The 10,746-nt window shown below is 43.3% G+C and overlaps 1 protein-coding gene across 1 annotated transcript; it reads right to left on the reverse strand.

Annotated features, from left to right (window-relative positions):
• Positions 1-152: 152 nt before the first annotated feature.
• Positions 153-9,402, reverse strand: si:ch73-100l22.3. Its single transcript, XM_044346116.1, has 10 exons — positions 8,953-9,402; positions 8,497-8,622; positions 5,632-8,263; positions 5,066-5,193; positions 3,470-3,571; positions 2,893-3,009; positions 2,441-2,542; positions 2,156-2,272; positions 1,663-1,745; positions 153-1,295 (listed from the first exon to the last, which is right to left on the reverse strand). Exons 1-10 carry the CDS (start codon positions 9,082-9,084, stop codon positions 1,136-1,138), a joined length of 3,699 nt encoding a protein of 1,232 aa, XP_044202051.1. The 5' UTR covers positions 9,085-9,402; the 3' UTR covers positions 153-1,135.
• Positions 9,403-10,746: the final 1,344 nt, after the last annotated feature.

Here is a 10,746-nt window from a genome sequence, read left to right on the forward strand (position 1 = left end):
GCGTCAACACTAAGATCTGGTTGGATATTAACATTTGGATAAACATGAGAACAAAAATACTGTAAATATCATACTAAAGAGGGTCAATATGTACTAAATATCTGGACGTTTTGGCTGCAATGAATCAGGCTCTTAAACATGAAGGAACTGAGCAATTAAGTCCAACTTTCAGAGCAGGTTTACCAACTGGAGAAACATCGTATGCACAAACAGCTGAACTAATCACTTTGTTAAAAGGCCCTTTTCAAAGCAGACATTTTATCATAGCAGGAGAGACACAGGTGTAATTAATAACCTTAATCATGGCTGCGTTCCAGTTAGGTGTTTTAGTCTCAGAGTCGTAGTATTGTACATGTAGGCTCACTAACTTGGATAACTGCATGCTTGCTTTTCAACATGTGACCCCTTAAAATAAAGTAATGTCTATCTGCAGCTATGTGCTATGTCTTTGAGTTGTAAACAGTTTGCCTTCCCAGACTGATTTATTTTTACAGGCCTGAGGAAGTAAAATAATCCAGTAACTCACAAGAAAAATGAAAAGATTTAAAAAAGACAACCCTATAATTTTGTGTTGCTTAAGTGTAGTTTTTGCTGCTTTCCTACGTTTATCTATCTTGAGACCCCGAGGCTGGGAACTGAACAGAGCCATCATTAGTGTTCTTCATTACACCTGAGCCTTTCCTGATCATTTCCGCTGTGATTTAAGTCTTTCATGTACAGTGCAAAAGCTTTAAAGGTGCAGCCAAAAGGATGCCGAACTGGTTCTTTTCCCCCAGCTCAACGTTTTTGCCACTAACATCTTCAACATGAGTACACTGGGGATGGTGGAAAAGACGGAAAGCAGACCTGGTAAAGAAACTGTTACTGACAGTGGTAGTGGCTGTAGTGATGTATCTTCACCTCTGAGTCATTGAATGTAAAACTACTCTGTAAAATCTTGTGTCCACAGGGTCACCTGTAGTCACTATTGTATTACACCTGCTTGGAGAACTACGATACAGTGATATATTAGTCGGCAACAGGCATAACTTTGTGTCAAATTTGGATTTGGAAACTCAAATGTTATGTTATACAATATTCATGTAATCGCTAGAGGCCTTATTAGGAGTCCTCACTGGGGCCAATTAGGAAAGTGTCATCGGGGTCTAGAGGAGTAAGTGCTCTTGGGGACCCTCTGAGGATTTGCTCTGAACTGCCCTCGTTTGGTTTCTAGCGGCTGCTCGGCGGAGGATCCATTCTTGAGTCCAGTCCTCGTCACAACTCCCCTGTGTCTCTCTGCTGCCTTTTTCTGGATCCTGGAGGGAAGAGAAGGCAGGGTTTAGCTGCTGACAAAGGTACTGCCTAAGAAAAAAAGATTTTCTTACCCTGCAGTGCTTTCATTAAAAAAAAAAAAATCAAGCTGAACACTGCTATTTTAGCCGGCTGCGACACTACAGGAACACTTCAGAAAAATGTCTGACGTGGGATGTTAACTGCATTATCAAAATATACATGACGTTAAATCTTCTGCAGAACTTGAATGTTTTCAAACGTTGGGTTCATGTCACATGTAATGACCTACTTCTGTCTCACTTTCTACCTCACACACACACACACACACACACTTGAAAGACATGTTTGTTATTCACAGCACTAAAGAAAACAGATCCTCTGAAAACTCACATCTTGCCTCTCTTCCTCTCCAGCGATTTTTGCGTCGCAACTGACAGAGAGCTCTTTCCTCTGGAATGGCCTGTGTGCCCGCTCTGAACAAACACATGTACAGGATAGATTAGCCTCTGCATTTTTCCTCAATAAAATGCTTCAGTAGAAAGGAAAATGTACACAATACTTTAGTCCTTGCTGCCCATGCTAAAGGTCAGAACAACAATACAAGTGCTGCGACAGGAAAAAACAAATCAACTAGAATCTGTGTCATCACCATCCACAGCACTCTTCGTAAAGGAGGTGAAAGGTTGCAGCCCTGAGAGGCCTGAACAGTACTGGTGGCATAATGTAAAGCCGTATTTTTGAATCCTATTTAAATGATAAAAAGTGAATCAATGTGATTTAATACTGATATTTCTGTACAATGTTTTGTTTTTGGCCCAGTCGGTGTAATGTATGATTTTTTTTTTTTTTTTTGCAGTTCGACCAGAGCTTTACAAAAGGTCACCTGTCGTCTGAGCTCTCTCTCTCTCTCCAGCTCTCTGTCCCAGCTGATCAGTTGCATCCTCTCTCCGGCTGACAGACTGAAGAATACGTCGTAGAGCTCGTAACGTGCGGCGCGCAGCTGGAGGGGCAAACAATTACACAGCAGACGATGGTTTGAATGAATGTGCGTAATCACAGTGTCTGTTGTGCTAAGTGCTAATGTGGGGAATAATTGCTCATTGGCGGTGTAGAGGAGAAGAGGAGAGAGAGGTTAACAGATGGATACAACATGTGTTTGCCTTAATACCTGAAGAGTGACTCTCTCCTGCAGTAAAAGGTCCTGTCTGCTACAGAGTCCCCCCCTGCCAGGGCTCTGCTGCTGGAAGGCTTGCAGGAACTGCTGTGTGTCCTACATTTACAAAAAAAAAAAACACACACCCACTTTCAGCTGCAATATGCCTTTTTTTCACAAAGGACATTTCAACATGTTGCAGAAGGAAAAGCACAGGTGTAAATAATAAAATTAATGATGGATGAAATACATTTAGCTGCTTCAGTTTCAAAGTCCTGGTATTGTACATGCTGATTTACTGTCATGACTTACTGGCACGCCTGAGTTCAATGGCGCCATCGTTAACGTTATTAGTAACACCTGTGCTTTTCCCTACGATAACAAATCAAAATCTTCATAAGAGCAGTTTTTGTTCTTTTGTTGTTTTGTGCTACTATGGCAGATGTGACACTGCTGTCCTCACTCACCCCGATGGTGCGCACCAGCTGCGCCACTCTCTCAGTCCTCAGCAGCCTGCGAGTTAGAAAACCTTTCACAGCCGCTAACAGCAGGGGGCGGCAGCGTTCTGGGAGAGAGCTGGAGGGCTGAAGAAGAGGAGGAAGACCAAGAGCGAGCGATGAGAGGGGTGAATAATGAGGACCAGAGGGGAAGAGAGAGGAGAATGCTAATTCCATCAATGACAACCAATTAATTTCCCCACGCAGATTCTCAAGGTCTTTTGGTTGGCATCTGTTTAGCGCATCAACACAAGTGGACTTGCAGCTCATCATTATAATAAGCAGAATAATAAGCAGGTGATGTGCTGTCACTCACTTGTTGATTCTAAAGCTGTTGCATTAAAGGCACACGCTTCATCTAACTGAAGCTGAGCTGTTGGTGGTGGGCTAGCGTTTAGGATAAGGATTAAGACATCCGAGGGGGAAGTATCAGTTTCACCTGAGTGTGTCAGCCAACCGGTGATGAATAAAAATTCTGAGGACAAAAGGATAAACAGGACAAGCTTTTTGCATCACTGACATTAGTGAACAAATGTGACGGTAATACCTGAGAGAAGGTAGAAAAGGTCATCGTGTCCCCAAGACGTGAGCCTGACATGGAGCAAGGGAGGGACACGCTCTGGAGGAGACGGTAACGCACCGCCAAGGTCTGAGAGAGAGAGACAGACAGAGAGAGAGACATGAGGTTGGAGGGAAGGAATAAAAGAAGAAGTACATGTGTGTGTGTGTGTGTGTGTGTGTGTGTGTGTGCATGTGCAGGAACGCACGTGTGCATTTGGGAGCAGGCAAGGTTGGAAAATATTGAATTGGAAAGGACAGCAAATGAGGCAGGAGGAAGAAATTAATTGAGGGTAGAGAGAAAGAGACAGGAGGGGAGAGATGGGGCACAGAGGCAAGAGGGATGAGATGAGAGGAGGAGGAGAGGGATGATGGGGATGAGGAGACAGGAGAGATGGAGAAAATGAATACAACCAGAGTAAAAAAAAAAAAAAAAAAACGACGGTGGAGGAGGTATGAGACAAAACAATGAGAGGGATGAGAAGAGAGAGAGGAAAAAAAAAAAGAGAAGGAGAAGGGACCATTAGCGGTGGCACTCGGCGGGACGATCTGGCACTTAACCACAGACGCTCATGAATTAAACAAATTATCCTTTCCTTTTCTGTGTCAATTCCCTCGGTCCCCTCCTCCCTCTACCAAAGAGTCCAGCCAGCTCACTCTCTCATCACATCACAAATGATGGAGGGACAGAGGGGAGTCGAAAAGAAGTCTTTTTATATAAACGGCTTATGTTAATTATATTGTTGTTAAGGATACATAAATTAAATAGAGACTGTGATTAATAGGGCAAGGACGCCGACCAAGAACAAATACAGACACAAGCTGAAGATGGGAGAACTGGTTGCCAAAGAACAGCAGGCGTCCTTGAAGTCTTGCATGCGCGCACGCACACGCGCACACACATACACACACACGCACACAGAAACAGGCGACCATGCCAGCTCGCCTCTTAGGGATGTAATGAAACATTTATAGTAGAATCCCTGTGTGTGTGTGTGTTTTTTTTTTACTGGGGAGAGTCTGAAGGTCTCTTGTAATGAGCAGATGTCTGTAGTCTGCACACGACCCGGGTCTCTAGAAGCACACTTGAACAGGTAGGGCAACGTGTGTGTGTGCGTGTGGGTGCGTGTGTGTGTGCATGCATATGGAACAGCGCCAGAGCCTTTCAAAAGGTCTGCTTCTAGTTTTCACAAGACAACATTTAGGGTCAGTGTAATATCACAGCTTGGTGAATTCTTAAAGGTTCAGAAGCTCTCGAAGCCTATTCTTAAAATATGGAGACACTGGACTGGTTGTTAATTCTTAATTTCTCATAGGTGACTTTGGGTGGAGTTTAAAAACCTTGGTAAAGTGAATTATGGCTGCTGTACAAGAATTACGTACTCCGTGATCTGTACAGCAGAAAGTGATGCAATCCGATGCAAGAAGCGGGCCAATGGGATGGAGGATGTATCAGTATGACAGTGTTTGTACTATATCAGGTGTTATAGAAATATCTGGTACGTGTATCTGTCATTTAAACACCTAATTCTTCACAGTTCGGTTTACCGATAACATCCTTTCTGTCCGCATGTGTCTGTCTCACCTGTAGTAGTTCCTCCTGTTGTCTCCTGTGCTCTTCTTGCAGGGCTCTGACCTGAGCAGCGTGGGCCTGTTTCAGTTGCTCCTGTTTGTCCCTCTGACTGCCATGACCTTTACACCACCGCACTGCAGCTAAAACAAGTTAATATCACAATACATAGTCACATATGAGGATAAACCGGTGGCAAGACAAAAATCCCAATCCCAACATCCAACCACTTGGTTTACAACCATGTGTTTTAAAGTATATTTTATGTTTTTGTTTGTAACAGCATATACTTGACCAAATCTATGACTAAATTAAACAAGGAACAAACCAAAGTATCAGGCTTTGTACAGCCTGTACAGATCCGTTAAAAAATGCTGTGATTGGTCCTGATTCTGCAGATCGACTCAAGATGTCCATACTGCTGTTCTTATTCTTATGTTTGGTTTTTGTGTCACATTTGTACTGTTGATCTCAATCTGAAGTTCTGTACATCCCAAGAGCAAAACTTTTTTTTTTTTTTTACAGAATATGGCATTAAGTTGAACTTGAATCACATTTTGACCTCTCTGCCCTGGTCTTACCTCTGGGAGTTCTGGAGTTGGGTCTGACATCTGAGCCAGCTCCTCCGCTGGTATCCGTGCTCCTGTCCAGGCTCTCCTCTGTCATGTGCATGAGCAGCCTCCGTTTGACCTTGGATACCCCACCCTGACCTTCGCTCCCACTCTCTGGGGTCAGATTCTTCTCCTGAATATGATGATCTTTTGAGCCCAAGTCAGAGCCGGACCCATCGAGGAGCCACAGCCCAGATGGTGTGTCCACATCGTACGACTGGTTGAGAGACGGCGAGTGGGCGGTGTCGTGACCTTCCACAGCCAACTCATTCTTCCTTTCCACTGGGTGGTCACTGGTATTCGACAGAACGGGTACATTATGTGGAGCCGGGGTTTCAGATGGAGCGTTTCGGAATACGTCAGGAATGCGCATCCGCTGGGCCACAGAGAGGATACATTTAGCTTGTGGCTGCTGCTTTCTATAGACGCCCTCCTGTCCATAACTCTTAGTTGGTCCTTCTTTACCTGCAACTTTCTCCATTTTTCTCTCTGTAGTCAAGGTTTTGACAAGCCTGAGCTCTGTTAAAGTAACTGCCTCTTTTCCTTCTTTGTGCAGGAAGAGAGGAATGTCATCTGTGTCACTAATGCTTGGTTCAGGTCCTGAATCTTCGTGCATGTTCTTGCAATTGTCGAATGATTGATTTCTCGGCCACTCCCTGCACATTTGGTCTTGCTCCGCATCACTGCTACCACCATCATCCCTCAGCTTGTCCTCCCAATAGTCACAATCACTTTGACCGCGCTGCATATGTTTATCATCTTTAATTTGCTCTGCGTGCTTGATGCCTTCAAAACAGACATCGCTATGGAGGTTGCTCTCAGTTTGGCTGTGACTCTCTAAGTTTTCTGTCAGTGTGGACTCCAGATCTGAGATCAGCACTTTCAGACTGGACAGGTTTGACTCAAGCTGATCTATGTGCTGTGAACTCTTGGCAAAAACGCTTGTTACATCACCTTCAACCACTTGATGAACTGCTGTGCTCTGATGGTTTTGAAGTCCCAGGTTACCTTCTTCTTCAACCTTGCAGACTTCATTCAAGCCGGTATTGACCAGAACTTTCCCCTTTGAGGTCTCTTCATCTTTGATACTCCCTTTCCCCCTGCAGTGAACAGGACTCCTACAGAAATTTGGGGCTGGGATTGTGCAAAATTTGCCCAGTCCAGTACTTTGCTCTCTGGTCAAGTAAAAGGATTCCTGAACCCAGGAAGTTTCTGACAACACCGGCTGTTTCTGAAGGAAGGCGTCGATTTGTTTAGGTTCTGTTATGACCTCTTGTGAAATGTTTAGCTTATTATTTATTAAAGTTGTTTCTTCCTCAACATTAGTTATTTCCTTCGTATTTCCATCTCCTGTTAAATGTGTGCTTTCAGATTTACAGTTTGCCCTTTTCCCAGTTAACTCACTTCCAATCATCCTGTCATTCTCCCGGGATTTCTTTGGTGAAGTTTCCACTGACGGGATAAGAGTGCCTCTCTTCTCTTTAGTTTTCTTCCCCTCTGCAGTCACTGTTCCCTTGTAGGGGAACTCGTCATTCTCCTTATCAGAGAGGCTCTGCTCCTCAACTCTTGGCTGTTCTTGTGCTCTCTCCTGAATTTTAGTGTTTTTGGCTTGGTTCCTAAGCATCCGCTGGCACCGCCGATACTCCTGAGATTTCTTCAGCAAGGCCTGGAGGCTCAGACGATAAGGTTCCTCACATGGCTTTAAGTCTGCTTCATCTGACTTGTCGTCTGCTGGTTCTGTTTCTCTTGGCTCGTGCTGGATATGTAGCTCTGTTGTTGGACAGTGAGGAGTGTTTAATGTCTGAGATAACTCTGGATTGTCTGAGAAGCCACTGTTGTCTAACGGAGAGACTGAGACCTCAATTCTGTCCAAATTTCCATATTTGTCAAGGTCAAGTACTGTGGTAGAGGGAAGGTCATCTTCACTCTCTATACTGTCCAGATGACTGTTTTCAGATTTCCCTCCTGGCAAAGAGTCACATATGACTGAATCCTCCTGGAGTGAGGTACAGCAAATGTCTTTTACAGCTATAAAATCATTACAAATGGATGACTCTAGTCCACTCCTCTCCAATTCTTCTCCATCTATGGGAGGGTGGCTAATAATATCTGGCATCTTGGCGATTGTGTTAGAGGTGTTGTGAAGGAAAAAGCCACCCATATCATCAGCTCCCTCCACAGAGCCAAAGCCATGGCTCTCTCTCCCTGTGTAAATCCTTTCAGAGACACTGGTGGTGTTTTCAACATTCTCGTAGGTCACATAGCCTGAGGATACTGACCGGTGGCTCACACCATTAAGTGAATTTGGTTGTGATAGCTGTTGGCTGTCGTGATGGTCAATAAGGCATCCTTCCTGATAATTTTGCTGGGGTTTCACATTAGAGGTGAAAAAGGCACTATATGTAGTTGATGACAACGGAGGAAGAGAAACACCATCCTCTCCTTTCCTCGTAGGTGGTGACAAGAACGACAGACTATCCTTTGTCCCTGTAGAGAAATTGCTGTGCGACACTGACCCACCACTGGTGTTATGGGAATATGAAGATTTAGTATTAATCTCCGATTCTTGAAGCAACTCTTCCAATGTTGGCGTATTCCTCAGCTGCAATTTGTGAGATATCAAGAGGTCAGAGAAAATTTGTTTACTATCATTTGATCAAAACCATGTATGACATCACGTTATATGGCAGAGAATGTCTAGAGATTATAATTTGAACATTAATTACCACTCTGTGTAACTCAAAGCTGCTCTCATACATACAATAACGTAGGCACATAAATGTAGGCACACATTAGGCTTGCCAAGAGGGGAGCTGAAAACCCAACTTCAATTACCTGAACGCTGTGTAGAATAGTTTGCACATAGGCCATCCTTTGATCGTCCTTAAACTTTCTGTGGACTGCAGCCTTCTGTGCTGCATCTCTGTGTCGCTGCATTTCATCTCTCTGTTCCCTCGAGAGCTGTTATCAATAGAAAGCAGACATGGGATTTCATTCGCGTTTCATTCAATTAGCAGTTACTTTCATAATCGATTATTCTGTTGATGTTCAGAAGTAGAGAAAAATGGCCTTCAAAACTGCCCAGAGCACCAGGTGACTTCATCGTTATGCTTGTTTTGTGAGACAAACAGCCCAAATCTCAAATTCATTCATACCAAGTACAGCCTGACATTGATATCTATCTCCACAACCGACAGACAAGAGACAGCGAGGGCGTAAAAGCCTCTGTCAGCCACGATTAAAAACCTGAATCAAGATCTGATTAGAAACCAAGTAAAACAGAGCTCATACCAGGGGAGGAAGGATGGGCTGTCCATAGAAGCGGATGAGAGAAGATGCAGCTGAAGGTTTGTGTTCCTCCTCCTCATCACTTTTCCTCAGCTGAGAGAGACGATGCTGCACAAACTCGTCGTAGTCCTCCATCGAGTCTCATCAGCATACGATCGTTAGTAACGTTAGATAGTTTAATGGCTTACCAACGTAAATATGTTAACTTTATCTTGATGTCTTTCCTGACGTTAGCTAACGTTACCGAGCTAGCGAGCTAACGCGTTAGCTCTCGTTGCTCTGGTTAGCATTTAATATCAAACTGTTCAGGTTAAAATATTTTGAACATGTTAGAGAGCAGAGCTGAACACAGTCGAACAGCTCTGTGTTGTTACTTCTGATTAGACAGCAATACGATAAAGTCTAACAAGCTCACAAACAAAAACTCTCCATCAGAGTCTGTCGTTGTTTACATTTTTAACCGCTTCGCCTGCCTTATCGTTTCCCACCCGCATTCCTCGAAGACCCGCCCTACTCTGCCTCTGATTGGCTAGAAGTCGTTGCCTTCGTTGGTTGGATTGGTTGGATTTAGGCATGAGGAGTGAGATGATTGGGTTAGGTAAGAATGTCAGGGTCAGAGCCAATCAGAGGCAGAGTAGGGGCGAGTCTTTGCAGAATGCGGTTGGAATAAAATAACGCGCCTCTCTGGTTTGACGGTTTGGAAACCGGTAAAGCGCTCACAAAACCCGTAGTGGATTCCCAACGCGGATACGGATTTACCTGATTAAACAAAGAATATATCGCTTCAAAACACAAAAACAAGACTTAAATCAACAAAAACACACCAAGATACCCCAACAGGTAAAACTTCACACATCTTTGTCAACAATATCGTTATCAAGGTTGTATTATTAACGTTTGAAATGTTATGGCGCTCCACGTTTTTACATGATCCAGACCGGCGTGTGTATAATGAAGAGAGCTGACGCTAACTTGTTACTGCCCCCTACAGACTGGACTGGTTAAACAAAGGATTCAGCAGGCGTCAAATAATACTGAGAATACAATGAGTAATAACGTCTTTGCCCTTCATTGTTGCCCTGAATACAGACCTACAGGCACCCCCCGATTTCATAATCATTTACGTCAATCATAGGTAATTTCACGTGTAAAATTACATGAATTCCTCTCAGAATTGTGTTGTTTTTAGATATTTGGTGTTTGGCTCTTGACTTCTATTACTGGCACAATATCCACCACTTCAAAGCTACATATACATATCATAAACTTTGTTCATATGAAATTAAATCCAGCACTTTCAGTTTGAAAACATAAACTTGTAGTAAAGGTTTTAGACAAAAACTATCATATACCAGAGAGTGTTGAACAAGAGTCAAAGTGTGTGTTACCGCAATAGACGCTTTACACTTATCAAAGAAGGAAAAGCACTTCATTTAAATCCGGAGCAGCAATTAACAATTAGACACAGGTGTTATTTGTTACACCTGTAGACAAGTCAAAATATTCACTGTTAAAAAAAAGTCTCACCTTTGAATTGAGACACACATTTATAAAGATTAATTGGCGTATGGTGCATGTCATAAATAGATATAGGAAATTTTAAATATGTGAAGTTTGTTTCAACAGCCGCAGACTCGAAGTTTGTATTGTGGTTGGAAAAAAAGCCCATCAGAGATAACTGGATCCTCCATTTTCATGCATTGGCTGGAACATAAGTTTGTTCCAGCCAAAGTTTTTCTGAATTAGTCAACAGGATACAAAAAACATTTGCAGTTCATGTACGTGTGTTGTTCCTCC

The sequence above is a fragment of the Thunnus albacares genome, chromosome 3, assembly GCF_914725855.1.
Source record: "Thunnus albacares chromosome 3, fThuAlb1.1, whole genome shotgun sequence".
In the NCBI taxonomy this organism is placed as follows: Eukaryota; Metazoa; Chordata; class Actinopteri; order Scombriformes; family Scombridae; genus Thunnus; species Thunnus albacares.

Coding starts and splice junctions, on each gene's coding strand:
- si:ch73-100l22.3 (XM_044346116.1), bottom strand. CDS start 9,084: ATGGAGGACTACGACGAGTTTGTGCAGCATCGTCTCTCTCAGCTGAGG. Junction 2,543..2,892: donor AGCTGGTGCGCACCATCGGG/GTGAGTGAGGAC, acceptor TTGTAAATGTAG/GACACACAGCAGTTCCTGCA. Junction 2,273..2,440: donor AGGAGAGAGTCACTCTTCAG/GTATTAAGGCAA, acceptor TTGCCCCTCCAG/CTGCGCGCCGCACGTTACGA.